This window comes from Echinops telfairi, unplaced genomic scaffold (genome assembly GCF_000313985.2).
Source record: "Echinops telfairi isolate 266 unplaced genomic scaffold, ASM31398v2 ScPeMD7_7424;HRSCAF=8462, whole genome shotgun sequence".
Taxonomy (NCBI): domain Eukaryota; kingdom Metazoa; phylum Chordata; class Mammalia; order Afrosoricida; family Tenrecidae; genus Echinops; species Echinops telfairi.
Window position 1 is genome coordinate 93882349 of NW_022111324.1, and position 16511 is coordinate 93898859.

At 44.3% G+C, this 16511-nt stretch overlaps 1 protein-coding gene across 1 annotated transcript in view; it reads right to left on the reverse strand.

Moving 5' to 3' along the window:
- Positions 1–1689: 1689 nt before the first annotated feature.
- ELOVL2 (ELOVL fatty acid elongase 2) overlaps positions 1690–16511 on the reverse strand; it is a 23758-nt gene continuing 8936 nt past the window's right edge. Inside the window, exons 2-6 of the mRNA XM_013007127.2 lie at positions 13048–13209; positions 10093–10264; positions 7607–7731; positions 6084–6218; positions 1690–2531 (exon numbers count right to left, since the gene is read on the reverse strand). Coding sequence (XP_012862581.1) covers positions 2397–2531; positions 6084–6218; positions 7607–7731; positions 10093–10264; positions 13048–13209 — 729 coding nt within the window. The 3' untranslated portion in view covers positions 1690–2396. The remainder of the gene's footprint in view (positions 2532–6083; positions 6219–7606; positions 7732–10092; positions 10265–13047; positions 13210–16511) is intronic.

Sequence of the window (16511 nt, forward strand, 5' to 3'; positions counted from 1 at the left end):
GAGAGTTTCAAAAATCCTATTTGATTCCATTCAGTAGATACTCCATTTTAATGTGCTATATGCTTATAGTATTTATCTAAGTGTTTTCATTCCCATGAATATGAGGAAATGTATTTGTGAAAAATCGTTTCCTTTTTGTCATTTTTAATATAGTCCTATTTTAGGAAAATCACATTAAAATGAAACACCCTGCCTTTTAAAGTTATAACACGTACCGGGCGGGATTAAATATTTACCTGATTCCGTTTTTGTAGCTTAAGATTTCAAAGCTGTGTGTGTGTGTATTTTTCACCAGCCCTTGAATCATGTAAAGTTGCAGTTTTTAATTAAGCTTCACGAGAATTAAGGCCCAATTTGGAAATAAGCTCCTGAAACCTCTAACTCCACCTCGGGCATTAAGTTGAAGGGATCAACTGCCCCCATTTTCGCTTTGATCCCAGAGGATTCCAGCTGCCTTGCTTTATGGCTCTTAGGCGTGTTGTCATCTTCCAACGTTGATCTTCCCTCCTCGTTAAATAGACACCAAGCCCCTGAAAGGGCAGGTCCAGTGCTGAGTGGGGGAACTTTAGGGCCTTGTGGCGGCTCAGAGTAATGTGAATGACCAGTGATGTCTGTCTCCTCTCTTAAATCTCGTTTTCACTTGGAATGCACTTTGGAGATACATGTGCTTTAGCCCGGGACCTCAAAGGGAACTAGTGTCTAGGTCCTCCAAGGTTCTCTCTCCCATAGCCCAACCTGCAACGTGCCCAGACTGAGGGGAGCCCTTGTTTGCCCAAGAACTGCTGGCAGAGCAGAGCACACCGACTGCAGTACCAACGTGACCCACCAAATGGAAGTGGTAAGCCAGCCAATTTTAGGAAACTGGATAAGAAGAAGACGTAGAGGAGTAAGTGGGCATCAGACAGGGAGATGTCTGCTCAGTAGAAAGGGGTGAACCAGAGAAGGGGTTCCTGAAGACTATAGAGTGAGTCACCTTTCAGAACGGCAGCCAAGATCCTGGGAAGGTTGGTTTCAGTGAATTAAGTTACAAGTTCGTAGCTGCAGCTCAGAAAAAAAAAAGGCCAGAAAGGGCAGAAACGCATCGGGAATCGACTGCAGGCTGTTGCGACGGTGGGAAATGCCCTTTCTGGGGCTGGCAGGGCGGTATCTATGTTCTGCCGGACACTTTCCTTGCAAAAGGAGGTGCTTAAGGAGATCACGGTGTCAAAGTTGGCCAGTCTCATTTTACAGGGTGGAAGTTCATCATCCTATCTCAGAAGAGATTGTTCCCATAACAGCAAATCACCAACAGCCGGGGAGGGAGGGCACATAAACTCGTGCTCTGAATCAGCAGGGAGCGGGCGGGCTGCGTGCCCCAAGTTGGCACTTTTCGCGGAGGCTCGGTACTCCATCATCTTTTACTTCCTGTTTCCCCAAACTTACAGAACTTGCAAAGAGCTGGCGCACGTGTTTGGGAACTCACAAGCGGTTTCGTGAGAAATAACTGAGAACGTCCATATTGATTTTCGCCCCATCGCTGTTCATTTTGAGGGAGGGGCATAGCAGAATGCAGTCCTGAACGGGCAGTGAAACGGGCAGCTGCCGGGCTGCTCTCACCACCAAGCAGCAGCGGCTGACAGCAAAATCAGGCAGTTTCTACCCACAGCCCCAGCTGGGAGGGCTTGGCAGGGATGCTTCTGGTTCGTTTTGTTGTTGTTGTTTTAGAAAAATGAAATCTACAGTATAAAAATGTCATCACCACGGCACCAAGTGGAGAATCACAGAAGTGGCGTGGGAATTTGATAGACAGGCTCTGGCTTAGGAGAGTGAGTTCGCTAGATTTCTGTCTTCCATTTATTTATTTATTTCCGTTACGGGGTCCCGCGTTTGGTTCCTGGAAGAGCAGGCGGTCTGAGCGAGGACTTTAGGCACTGGCAACTATGCTCCATGTGCATCAGAACACACCTGTGCGTTGGGAGGAGAATTTAACATTTGGGTGTAAACATTTTAAATCTGAACAAAACTCTTTTTAAAGACTTGCTGTCGGGGGTGGGGAATGGGAGAAGCAGCTCCAGGTTACTGGCTTTGTATGTGTCTAAGGCGTTGTAGAACTTTTTTTTTTTTGTGGGGGGGCGGTGTTAGAGGGAGGATGTGCAGGGAGAGAGGGAGGGGGCAGGGGAGGGAGGAGCGGTACCGGCTCTGAGGTCCACGGAGCCCAGCAGCATCTCAGTGCTGACCAAAGCGTGCGGTTAACGAGCTACCTGATAGCAATATATTAATACATTCTGGGTACAAATGATTTAGAAACTCAAACGAAATTAGTTTATGCTAAACATGTGTAACTTTCAATTCAGTCTTTGCTTTAAAACAAGCGAATCCGGGAGGCTCTTCCGTGGGCATTTCCTGCTGGTCCGTTTTCACTGCGCTTTCTTGTTGCTCGTCGTTGTCACTCCATTAGTCGCTGGGACGTGGGCCTTGGAAAAGCCGTTCTTGGTTTCTAGCCCTGCAGATGGCTCCTCCACCACTTTCTTCGTTGGCTTTTTCCGGTATGTCTGTTGGATGTGGAGATTATGGGGTGGGAATGAAAAGAATTCTTGAGTGAGAATTAATGGCTCTAATGCTGCATACAGTAAAATGACACATGATTTTGTGGGGTAGTGGGTGGCCTTTCTCATGAGAAATCTTGCCTGTTTGCTCATATAACCGTTTTTCAAACACCGCTGACAGAGAAGAACAAGCGAGGTGGCCACAGACCCCATCGACAGGTTGTTCCTTTCACCTGGGCTACTTAGGCGCACCTTGGTGTATTAGCCAATCAGCATTTGAATTAGTCTGCATTAGTTGCATACTTGGGAAAGAGAAAAAATTTAAAGCAGAACAATCAAGTGGAAAACTGCTGTTATTTTACAAGGTACTGAAGAGGAAAATTAATAACACATGTCGTACCTTAAGGCTTTCCTTACCCATAAAACCAAATCTTAACCCTAAAAAGCCTGACCCAGAAACTGCTCTCCAGCACTGCTGAGGTGCCTCATCAGGGGAGAAAGGGGTGAAAGCTTTACCTCCCAATTCAAATCTCAAACACAAAGCCAAACCCCCGCAGGCTGCAGGTGGGTGGAGGCCGGACTGTGAGCAGCCTGGTTCCAAGAGCCTCAAAGCACTGAGCTCAGCTGCTACGGGAGTGGGGTGGGCAGGGAGGCAGGGTCCCACCAATCACTGCTTCTGCGTGTCTCCCTCTGATCGGTACAGGGCTGCTCTGAGTCAGGGGGTCTCAGTGGTAGTGAGTGTGGTTTTCTTCTCTTTACTGCTTTTCTCCTCATGGCTTTTCCTTCTGGAATCAAAATGGTCTCCCTAGATGCACAGAGCGTAACTGCTCAGAATAAACTATGTTTCCATTTTGGTGAGTTCTGATCATTTTTTAACACGGAGGTGGGGGTGGGGATGGGACCAGGGGTGGGTGGGTTCTGGATTGGTTTGGTTTCCTGAAATCATTAACTCTGGGAGCTGAGCAGGAAGCCTCCTTTCTATTCAGCTTCATTCCAGAGTTTAAAAATTTTCACAAGCGTGTCAAGCAAAGGTCAAGACGGAAACTGAAGATTCAATTTCTAATTTCAGAGCCTGGTGGACTAGGCCTTGGGCAGCGAACTGCAAGGTCGTTGGGTCAAACCTACCGACCTAGCTGAGGAAGAAAGCCAAGGGACTCTGCTTCCACAAAGGTTTCTAGTCTTTGAAACCATCTCCAGGCTCGCTGTGGGTGGGCACTGGGTTTGGTGGGGTTCGAGGATTCCACTGGGGTGGGCACGTGCGATCCAAGCTTCCAGTGCCACTATCTCCCGTGCTGGGCTACAGAGCAGGTCTAGGTTGTACCACTAACCCCCCAACAACGCTCTCTGAACAAATGAGCAGCTTCCCCTAACACCTTCTCTCATGGCTTTGTTTCTGTAAGTGCTTATTTCTCTAGAAGGTCACTTTTATCTCTAACAAAAGACTGGGTCCAGCCAGCCCAAGGCCAGAACTGTCCGAGCCGGAAGGCACTTGGTGTAAAACCACCAGGGTGAACTTTCAGCAAATGAAATCTGAACAACAAGAAAGCATTTCTTGTTTGTCTGAAGAAGAAAATACAGTTGGATACACTGTTGAAAGTCCTGTTTTGAATATGAATTCATACTCTCAATTTTTTTTTTTCCCAAGAGAGTTTCGCTTTCTCCAGCCCACGCAAGGGAGCAATCTAAACTCCACAGCCACCTGAGGCCCCTGCTCTGCTGCACTTCCGTCGTTCTGGTACGAGAGAGTCCTTCGAGGAGGGCATCATGACATTCTCTTCATTGAAATTGTCAATTGAAAGAAAATGCGGCTCGATAAGGGAATGTGCCTTTTGCACACTGGCTTCTCTGACAGCAGCCCCCCTCCCCACGCCCCCAATAAGCAGAGTTTTCAACATAACACAGTTGCTACTATGGGAATAAGAGTTTCCTCAAATTAATGAAGCCCATGTTTGTCTCCATTTACATAAAGTTCATGGCTCTGTCTTACTATACACAGGGTTTAACTTTTAGGTATTAGACTTTGGTTGCATGGAAATTGAGAACTATATGTTTGACCCTCCGATATCCTTGCATTTGAGAAGTGTTTATATGCAAGCACTGAACATGTTTAGTAAAATGCTCACTGAATATTAACGGTGGCGGTTAGCCTTTGAGGGGGCTGCGGGGGAAAAGTGAAACACGAGTTTCACCCTTTACCGCGAGCACCTCCGCCGCCTGCGTATTTCAAGCAAAGGTGGTGCAGGCCTGGGCAGGCCCCTGATGGCCAGGAGCCAGAGCTGACTCAGCGCACCTAACACAACCTCACATTTTAATTCATTTTTTGCTATTTAAAAAAAATAATTTTATTGGCTCGTAAAAGTCTTATCACAATCCATACATCCATTCATTGTGTCAAGCACATTTGTACATATGTTGCCATCATCGTTTACAGAGCATTTTCTTCCTATTTGAGCCCTTGGTATCAGCTCCTCATTTTTTCCCCTTTCTTCCTCCCTCCCTCATGAACCCTTGATAGTTTATAAATTATTTTTTCATGTCTTGCACTGTCCGATGTCTCCCTTTACACCCTTTTGCCTGTTGTCCATCCCCCTGGGAGAGGGTTATAGGGAGATCATTGTGATCGGTATCCCTTTCTGCCCCCGCCTTCCCCTTCTCCTACTGGTATGGCTACTCTCAATATTGGTCCTGAGGAGTTTATCTGTCCTGTTTTCTCTGTGTTTCCAGCTCTTATCTGTACCCATGTGCATGCTCTGGTCTAGCCAGATTTGTAAGGTAGAATTAGGGTCATGATAGTGGGTGTGAGGAAGCATTAAAGAGCCAGAGGAAAGTTGTATGTCTCATCAGTGCTACACTCCACTGACTGGCCCGTCTTCTCCCCATGACCCTTCTGTAAAGGAATGTCCACTTGCTTACAGATGGGCTTTGGGCCTCCACTCCCCCGCCCCCTCATTCACATTATGATTTTTTTGCTCTGGGTCTTTGATGTCTGATACCTGATCCTATCGACACCTCGTGGTCACACAGGCTGGTGTGCTTCTTCCATGTGGCTTTGCTGTTTCTCAGCTAGATGGCCGCTTGCTTATCTTCAAGCCTTTAAGACCCCCAGATGCTATATCTTTTGATAGCTGGGCACCATCAGCTTTCTTCACCACATTTGATTATGCACCCGCTTTGTCTTCAGTGATTGTGTCGGGAAGGTGAGCACCTCAGAGTGCCAGATTATTAGAACAAAGTGTTCTTGTGTTGAGGGAGTACTTGAGTGGAGGCCCACCGTCCATCTGCTGCCTTAATACTAAACCTATAAATGTATGTACATAGATCTATTTCTCCATCATCATATAAAAATATATTTACATATGTCCATGCCTGTGTTTAGATCTCTATAAATGCCCTTTGCCTCATAGTTCTTTCCGCTATTTCCTTTTACTTTTCTCTTGTCCCACTGTCATGTTCAGCCTTCATTTGAAAACCTCAATTTTTTAATCAGTAACATTAAAGATAGCATGTAAAAAGCACACACTCACTTGGGTTTGAAGAAAGAAATTTACCCTGACTCACCTGGACATAGAAATTCAGGAACAGAATGACTAAGGTAAGCATGTAGGAAGACTGGAAGATGAGACACCCAAAGGGGAAGCCGCAGGGCTTGACGACGGCACTCATGGTGTGCGTGATGGTGAGCACAAACTGGACCTGTGCGGGTGGCGGAAGGCGTTAGTGGGAAGGGACCCTCGGACCAGGAGCTCAGAGTCACATAGCCACTGTGAACTCTTAAAACAATTTAGACATCAACAACCCGTACTCCCTACATTTGGCACGAATAAAACCAATAAGGAAACATTGACGGTCGCCTACGGTTCTATGCTACTTACTTGACATTTTACTAGTGAGTATTGAGTAAGAGTAAGAGCCCTGGTTGGTATAGTGGTAAGGCGATGGACTGTGATACTCAGGTTTGCCAGTTCAAAACCATCAGGCAGCTCCAAGGGAGAAAGACTGGGCTTTTCTACGTTTGTAAACAGTTTCCGTCTCATATCCACAGGGAGTTGCTATGCATCAGCAGGGACTCCGTGGCAGTGAGTGAATAATTAAGTAAGAGTACCCCAAATTGACAGGTCTGGCCACATGAGATGGCGGTTATGTTAAGGTCTGAAACAAGTAACTTCTGGATAGAGGATGTAGCCTGCGTTTCCTGTACCTCACCCCGCATCCTGAGAAAATGACTTGTAAACAAGTTCAGAGAACAATGTGATTTTGACCCTGAATACGCAATGTTCAGGAAAACTGTCCACAATAATTCTCAGGGCGAGCACTTACTCAAGATACTCAAAATTATGCCTGTCCTTCCCGTAGTCCTGCAGAAGGGGCTCACTGGCCAGATGTACTCAAGTTAATGATTACTTTGTAACTAAATTGTTCAGTGGAAAAACTCTTGCTCTGTACACTTTCATCTACACCACAATTAAAAAAGACAACAAACTCAAGTTTAGAAGTGTACGCAATCCCCTACCAGTCAGAAGTACTCATCCAATTTTGTAACCATTACCTAAATATCAACCAATTACTGGTTTTTATGGAATTTTTTTGTATTTTCTTATATGAATTCCCTGAACTTTTCTCTCCTTGGGTCATTTCGTTTAGAATCTTCTGGTCCTTCTGATATTCAAGTTGCAAATTGCCTTGCCTCAATAAAAGCTTGTCCCTTTTCATTTTAACCAGACATTAACTGCTTTGCACTACAACATTTCATAGGGTTTCTCATTATTAATGTTCTGACGGGAAAGTGGCAGTTACCCGTACTTAGATGAACAAGATTTAAATAGATAAAAACAGTTTAAAAAGGATTCCTCAACATTTCAAAATAAGGCATTTTCTAAAAATAACCAAAGTGGATACACAAAGAGCATTTTAACAGTGAGATTTTTAAAAGACCACTTTAGGAAAAGGAAAAACAAAAACAGGCAGCTTCACTACACAGACGAAAATTCTGATTCCTCAGAAGACTGATTTTGCTCTCCTCCCCCACCCTAGCGCATGTTCAGATGTGTCCACATGAAGAGTTAACAGAAAGGTTAACATACCAGTTGAGCCTGTGTGAGGTACTTCTTCCACCAAAGGTACTTATGCATAGATGGAAACACAGAAAGCCCATAGTAGGAGTACATAAGAATGTGGATAAAACTGTTCAGCGTTGGTCCAAAGAAACCTATAAAAATACAGTTATGAAAATTACTAGTTCTCTAGAAAGTGAGACTATTAATTTTTCTTTGCCAAATGAGGTTCTCCCTGTGCAGTGAGGCAGAACAGGAATGAACAAACATCACAAAAGCCACACGGAGACATCCCTCGAAGACTGTGCCCCTACGATCAGATTTGGCAAAAACCCCCAGATGGAAGGGCGAAATGGGCGATAGTTTTCAGTCACAGTGCCAACCTGTTCAGTCAGAATGCCAACCAAACAGGTTGGCACTCTTTAGCTGTGTTTGACTCTCAGCTAATCAGAGAAAGGAGGCACACAAATGATTAAAGATGGTGGGTAATTCTCTCGGGGTGAGAGTGGCTTCTTTAACAGAGCTGTTACTGATTCTGACTGTAAAGATATCCATCCTTCAGTCCTTGGCTGAACAGGGGGCTAGCGAGAAAGCATGTTATTCCTCCTAATTAAGTCATTCTACCTACAAGGGCCCTAGGGGCCAGAAGATGCTGGGCAGAGGGAGAGCAGATGGACAAGCAAGAAGGCCCAGAAAGACGGGGGGAAGCTGGCCTGAGGCGAGCTGGCCAGTGAGGCCTTCCCAGTGGCCGGTCCATTTCACGATTTTCGGAAGAAGAGATCGAACAGCTAATTTTAGGATACTTGCTGGGCCAAGCTGGGCTTCCCCTGTTCTTGCCATCCATCCTCCGGAAAAGAGTTCCATCCCTCCTGCCATTGTGAGTGAATGGGGCCAGAGGGCTGCTCGAACAAGAGCTTTGTTCCTTGTTGGGTCAAGTGACAGCGTGGTGAGCTGTGAGAGAGGTGCTATTTGTTGGAAGTAGAGAACTCAGTGTTGTGAGGATGAAATCAATATACTGTGTAGTTCTTGGAACAGCCTGGCTCAGGGATGGCACCAAATGTTAGCCTGGGCAGTATGGCTGTCTCGTATGGCAGAGGAGAGTGTGGAGTTAGAACACTCATTAGCCATGCTATCTTGGATATATTACTTTTAGTCTAAAAAATTTCCGATGTATCTATGTATGGATTCTGATAAGAGTTGTATGAGCCCCCAGTAAAATGATTTTAAAAAAAAGTGACACCAAATGCAGTACAACAAAACAAAATTAATTTTCAGACATTTAATGATCTGTAGCTATTGACATAAAAACGTACTTATGTGTTTTCCTTTGCTATGGATTATTGCAGATAGTCTTCCTTAATAAGTGAACTCCGGAAACGGGATTTCGTCACAGCTTAGGGGGTGTAAAGTGTCTCTTTCTGCCCATTTCCCTTCACACTGGTTCTGAGTGTGCCTGCAGTCACTGACATCCACATCTCCTTTCTTTCTTATCGCTTCATCCCTACAAGAGACTCCCTGCAATTTGACCTGCCATGGCTGTTTAGATTCTTCTAAATTCAGAATATTCTAAAATTACTGGACACATTACAAAGAATTGCTCTCCCTGGTTTAGTGTAACTCACACTCCAGTTGTAACAATTAGTGCACTGTGGAATATAATGTGGTGAATGTTGTCGTCAGTTTTTTAAACAAATGAAACAGAATTAACCAATAAACAAAACAAAAAAACAGCAGCAGCAAATAATACTGTTTTAGGAACATTTCTTGGGGGTCATGTTTTAAATTACATTTACTTGACAATTACATGTTTATTCATCATTTAGAGTACTTCTCTATAATTTACTCTCTATAGAAACATTTTCCTGGCTTTTGACCAGTCACTTAACTGATGTGTAAGAGGTCCTTATGAAAAAATAACTTGACAGTTTATAAATATTGACAAACATATCAAATATTCCTGAAGCTCTTCCTTGTCTCCTATTTTTAAGACATCTTGATGTGCAGAAGTTTTGTTATATAGGAAAGTATATTCCTTAATTGTTTCATACAAACAGAGGCACATGGGTTGTGATATGCAATGTATTTCTTTTAGAGTTCTCTTAAAAATAAATAATAAAAAGAAAGCCACTGCTGTAATGGATCACAGAGAGGTGTAACCTCAATTTTTCAAAATCAAAATTTTCAGAGGCCCTAAAGATGGGAGGCCCCCAAATCTGAGGCCAGTGATGTGGTGACTGTGGAAGCAGAGTCCATCTTTCCACAGCAGCACACAATTACTGGCCTGGGGACACTCTGTGGGGGCCTGTGTTCTCAGCATCTGACCATCTGCCACGAGGAAAAGAAAGTATTTTAACCATTTCATGTGTTCTCAGGTTTGGCCAGTAGCAAAGGCTGGAAACCAGCCCCCTGGCAGCAGGCCCTACACTGTGGGCCCTGCCAGGGCGTCCCTCCGCTCGCTCCCTCACGCTCCCCACAGGGTCGCCCATAGGAGACTAAAAAGTGACAGGATCACTTACTTTGCCCACAGGGTATCCAGTTCAGAACGCACCACCAGATGTTGAACATAGAGGCATGGTGATACACGTGGAGAAAAGTAATCTGACTGGTTTTTTTCCGCAAAACAAAGAAAATTGTGTCCAGGAACTCTATTAATTTGGAGAAGTAGTACCACCATAACACTTTGGCTACCTGTAAGAATTTTTAAAAGGAAAAAAAAAGTTGATAAATAAAGATGTTCCAAGGGTCCCGTCCCTCAGCCATCCGAATGCCACCTGTGCCTTGCTTGAGACGCACTCGCTCCCAGACTCCTGGAAGCCTCCCGCCTGCCACCTTGGCCGCCAGCCTCCTTACCCACAACCATCTACCCTGCTGGAAGGAAGGTGAGGCCTCTGCTCAGCTTAGCCTTCTGCACATACAGAACAGGCATGGTGCTTGTGGAAGGCAGGCCGCGCTCTGGTGCTTGCTGATGGCTGCCCCAGCATTTTCCACACACACCACCAGGACAACCTGTTTGTGCTTCATCATGCACCGACCCATTGCTCTCTGTATCCAACACTCCTTTCCCATTTCATGTCTGGCAGACTCCCCCAGGCCACTTCCCTAGAGACAATTCTAACTAAAAAAGGCCCCGTTCAACACAGCAGAACTGTGCCTTTGGGTTTCTGAGACTGCAAATCCTTACAAAAGCAGAGAGCCCCATCTTTAGCCTATGAAGCAGCTGGTGGGTTTGAACCACTGATCTTGTGGTTAGTAGCCAGCCACTAACTCCATTACACTACCAGGGTAGTTGATTCAGCTTGAGAGAGGAAAGGAACTCGTGAGGTGAAGCTCCAGAGAAAAGGATAAACAGGGTGCCTGGTAGGCAAACTCATTTTGTACTATTGATTGCATTTCACATGCAACTATTCCTAACACAGAGGGAGACATTTTCTGTTTGTTTTTCGTTCCCTAAGATGTCATCATCTTGCTTAATAAAGTTAGTGATTTATTAATACCTAATTACCCAGGCCACATTCAAATTTCCCCAACTACCTTGGAAATGTCTTTTATTTATTTGTTTGTTTGTTTTTACTTTGATATTTCATTAGCTAAGAAAAAACGTTTTTAAAAGTATGTACGGGGGAAGGAAGGGGCTAGGAGCCTGGCTGGAGGGGTGGGGTGGGAGGGTTGGAAGGAGGGGCAGTGGGCACCAGGGAATGTCTTTTATAATTGACCTGTTCAAATAAGGATCCAAACAAGGCCCACCGTTCATTTGTTTATTGAAGTCTTTTTAATTTTGTTTTGGTGAAATATATGTTACAAAGTTCAGAGTCATAAGCCTCTTTTACTCAATAGGAGTCCCCTCTCCTTGCTCTCTCCTTCTTCCGTAACAGATAAACTTTAACAACTGCAGTTTCATAGAATTTTGAGTATGATGATTTGGATAACTGGTTCTTTACGGCATCATTTAAGTTGTTTCTCTTCCATATTGTCTATAATTTAGCTGTTAAATTCAGGGGTCCTGGTGGTGAGGTGGTTAAAGTGCTCAGCTGCTAACCAAAAGGTCAGGGGTTCAAGCACAGCAGCCACTTTGAGTTAAGAAAGATGGGGCAGTCTCTTCTGTAAAGATTAAAGGCTTGGAAACCTTGGGATAGCCCTGCTCTGTCGTATAGGGTCGCTTGAGTTAGAATCCATTCGGTGGTAGTAGATTTGGAATTTTGTTTTGTTAAGAAAGAATAAAGTTAATTCTAGTATTTCTTATTTGAATTTTGGATCACTGGCTTTTAGCATTAACTTCATTATTTTTAATTGGTATAGTTTTTCTTCTGTGCTTTAAGCATTAATTCCAAGTGGTCTTAATATTACAACATAAGGGGGCTTAAAAGTTAGTGGAAACAACACTGAGACCAGAAGACTTAAAGGGTGCCCAGTTGCCAACTGCTTGGAAGGGGATCAGATTGGAAGGCCCTGGGCAGAGTGGGAGAAAAGTGGAACAGACCCCAAGTCAAACAAAGACAGAGCTTACTGGTTACCCAGAGATTGGTGAATCCTCGAGAACCTGGTCCTTAGCCACTCTTCGGATCTGGAAATGAACTCAGCCCCAGTGTCAGCCAAAGGGGAAGGATAACAGAGGGGCACAGGCACACCAGAGAGTCATCAACCGTGCGACCCCAGGACACACACAGTATCGCAAGGTGTAGAAAGGAGGAGGAATGCAAACGGGGCGCAGAGAGGAGATGGGGTAAATGGGTTACACGGAGGGACTGTAGTCAGTGAAATGAAACAAATATGTATGAATTGTTGAGTGTAAAATTGATGGTCTGCTCTGTATACCTTCACCCAATGCACAAGAACAACTTCAAGAGGTTTTGTGGAACAATGGAATTAAATGATAATGGAATTTTTCAATAAACTTTTTGAAGGCCATTCATATACTTAACTCTGCCCTATCATGTCTTAATAAGTCTCAAACAGTAAGACCCACATATTAGTAACAATAAACACCAAAATAACCAAACCCACTACCAGCAAGTAAATTCCAACTCATATCAACGCCATCCAGGGTTTCCCAGACGGGAAATTTTCATGGGAGCAGACGGGCTCATCTTTCTTCCACAGAGGAGCTGGTGGGATTGAACCACCAGCTGTGTGGTCAGAAGCCCAATGCCCAACTCACAGTGCCACCACACCTGCTTTTATTAACAACAGCAAAAAAATTACTGAAAGCTGTTTGGATATCATCCACTAGGGGTGTCCAGTCCAAATTCTGTTAGAAAGTCACTTGAAACAATTCTAAATCTCTGTGGAGCTCGTCCTCATTCTCCTCTCTAGAGGCATCCTTTGTGTGTGAGGTGCCACAGTTTACGCAGCCGGTCCCACACAGATGGGTATTTCTTATCTAATCCCAGCCCCTTGTTCCCAGCTGGAAGGAAGGAGAAAGCCTTTTTTCGTCTCAGTGAGAATCAGGGATCCATTTGCAGCTAACGGCTCACCCGGACATCAGCTTCCCCTGCACTGGTGAGATCTTGGCACTGCAGATTGTAGCCTCCTCCCCAACTGGAGAGAATGAGCTGCCCAAGAGAAAAAGAAATGAAAATATCAACACGAGAATTTGGACACAAACCAAATCTCCCATTCAAGTTTCTGATTGAGCTCTATTCAAGGGTTGAATAGACACTTTTCAGAATTTGACTTGACCCTGTCCTCAAATTCTTATGAGTGGGCTTCAAGAGGCTCAAGGAAAATGGAATTAAAAGATAATGAAATTTTTCCCATGAACTTTTTTAAGCCTCTTGTATTATCCAAGGATCCAATTCTTGGTGCCAAAACTGAAATTAGTTCTTCTTAAGTTATACAGTTTTCTACTTCTTGCTTTTTACATTAGTCAAAAGTAACAGAATTTAGGTATCATTTGCATAACCAAATATTTTATGTCATGAGTTGTCTAGTCCTGTGTTTACATAAGGATAACTTAAAAGTAACTGAATGTCAAAAACGTGTAGAAATGACACCAACATTTTAGTAATGTTTTATTGACTTATATGTAAATATACTATCTGATCATCCCAAGTTTTGAAACAGATGTTTATTGCCGTTTTATAGGTAGGAGAATTGGAGCTCTAATAGGCTCCTAACTCACATCTCTCCACTGTATTTGTTACTTGGTAACTCAACAATCCTGGATGTGATCAGCTGATGAATGTCTACTTTCCTCCTTCCTCTCAAAACCCAAGGGCTTCCCTAGAGTCTGTGTCTCTCCCCTCATGCTTTTTATCTCCAGCTCTCTGACCAATGAGTGGCACACAGTGAGCCCGCAATAAATATCAGAGAGCTACTGATCTGCACACGATGGCTGGAGGGTGGGAGGGCAATGATTACTACCTTGACCTCCGTTCTAGTCTAGTATTCTATGCACAGTGCCATGAGAGGATGATATTTTCTAATTCTACAAAAGAATCCTTCTCCCTTCTTTCTCATTGTTATGGTACCGTTAACCTATCCACCGCTACCAAGCTGACTCTGACTCTCAGTGACCCTTTTAGGACGGGGGAGAACTGCTTCTTTGGGTTTCCGAGGCCGTAAATATGCTCCATAAATATGGAGCAGTCAGTCTAAGCTTTCTTCCATGAAGCTGCTGGTGGGTAAAAATTGCTGACTTTGGGTTATCATCCGGAAACATAACCCACACTAAGCCACAATTGTAGAAACTTAAAACTTCTAGAGACCAAGGCGTAGGGCTTTGATTGACATTAGGTACGATGTGCTGAAAGCCTACAGGTTTCTGCTATCAGACGCGTAACAGTAAAGTTCTGTTAAAGGACATATACGGACAGTGAGACAAAACCAAACTCACTGGCATTGAGTCGATGCTGATGCACAGTGACTCCACAGGGCAGAGTCGACCTGCCCTGTGCGTTTCCAAGACTGTGAGCCTCATCTTTCCCCCACAGTGTCTGGTGGTTTTGAACTGCTGACCTTGCAGTTAGCAGCTCAACTTGTAACTCCGTAAGCCACCAGGGCTCTTTGTTTAACGTGGTTAATGTTGTATGCTAAAACTACAGAGGCAGGGTCACCCTTGAATGTGGAAAGGGCAGAGCACGCCCTTGGTTCCTCTGTGACATTCCCTGCTGTAGTTAGATTTATCCCAGCAGTCCCCACCTCTGTGGCACCTGGGAGAACTCCTTGGTGAGACAATTTAATAACTGAGCAGCAGAATTGAGCAGTAAAGCTCCAGGGGCCTCTGCCTGCTCACCCTGGACCAGTCCTAATTCCACAGCTGGGTTGGTGTGCACTTGCCACCCCATCTATATGTTGAAGAAGACAAAACAAAGGGCCTTAAGGAGCTGTGGCCTCAAGCACTGAGAGACATGTAGACTCCCCCAGCCTCTCCCTGCCCCCCCAGCTTACTCCAAGCCATTAGCATCTGGGCTCCTTCATGCAGGGCTCTGGCTTCCATTCTTGCCCCGAGTGCATCCTCAACAGTGTGTGTAGTGGCCTGAGTGACCTATTCAAACCTTAATTGACACAGAGTGACAGAGCTGAGCCTCGAATTCTGCATCCTTTACACCCAAGCTCGCTCCTCTCGGGCACTAGAGCTGCTAATGCAGCCACCCCTTCCGGCCGGCCCTTCTGGTGTGGTTGCTGCTTCTGAAAACAATCCCAGGAGTAGGACTGTTCCCTTTGCTATCCTGAGAAATTAACCACGTCCATCACTGTCCGTCTTGCAAGGACTTAAGAGGGGACCAAAGGAAAGTTCACCTTTAGAAAACTTAATATTGAAATCCTCCTCCAGTGTCAGAAAAATTAGGGTTGCCCATGTGGCTTCCTGACCCCAACTCCCAGCTCCTGTACTCTGACAATGCCTAACTTTCCATGATTAGAAATGCGCCCCACTCATTTAAGGCAATGTCTAGCAACCATCATTGAAACGGTACAAGTGTTAAAACTCACAAAATAAGTCTATATTAAAATAAGCCTATATTTTTAAAGCAAGGACTTGTTTCCTTTTAGATTTGACATTTACTAGGAAGAAGCCATTACTTGTCCCATTAAAAGTAAGTCCTTACGAGCTGACACCAAGGGCTTGGGTGGAAAGCGGGTGTTCTGAGAATGATGAAGTCAACATATGTACTAATGACGTATGTACGGATTGTGATGAGTTGTATGAGCCCCTAATAAAATGATTATTTAATTAAAAAAATAAAAGTAAGTCCTTGTGTGAAGAATTTTATTTTAACTTTTCTTTAAAAAAGATCTTATGTATTTTTTGTTCCTTCTCTCTCTGTGTGCTAGAGAAGACTCATTTAACATGTTTAGATTTTCCCTGATATGACAGTGAAAGAATCTTTGGCTTTCTGGACAGGTCCGTGGTTACTTGTTTTCTTCTCTTGTAGAATGACTTGGAGCCTTACAGAGGCGTGGGAAGTGCGTGCAGCCTGTGGGCAGTCTTGGCTGAGCTGGCATGCCACTCAGACCCAGGAGGTCAGAGTAGAGAAACAGCTAGCTATGCCATTGCCACAGTGGTGGGGGTAGTATGCAAGGAGGCTTCAAAAAGTTCATGGACAGTTTCCATTACCTTTTAATTCCACTTGTCCACTAATTTTTTGATGCACCCCGCACCCACCTTGTACTACTTTAAGGGGATATATATTAGCATTTTTGTCAAACAAACTGCATATTGCAGTCAACTTTAAAATTAGTGTTACTAAACAGCTGTCTGTTCTCAGACAAGCCATGCAACAATTCTAAGGTTCATCACCATCACCTGTAAAAGGAGACAATGGTAACACGTGATCTTTAAAGGCCCTGACAGATCTAAATTGTGATTCTATATGACACTGAAAGATAAAAACTAAAGAAATAAGCCTCCAACAAGATGAGAAAATTCAAGATAGAGATGAGGCCTTCCGGAACTTCCTGGAGAAATAAAATAAAGCATGTAAATAGTTTTTTTTTT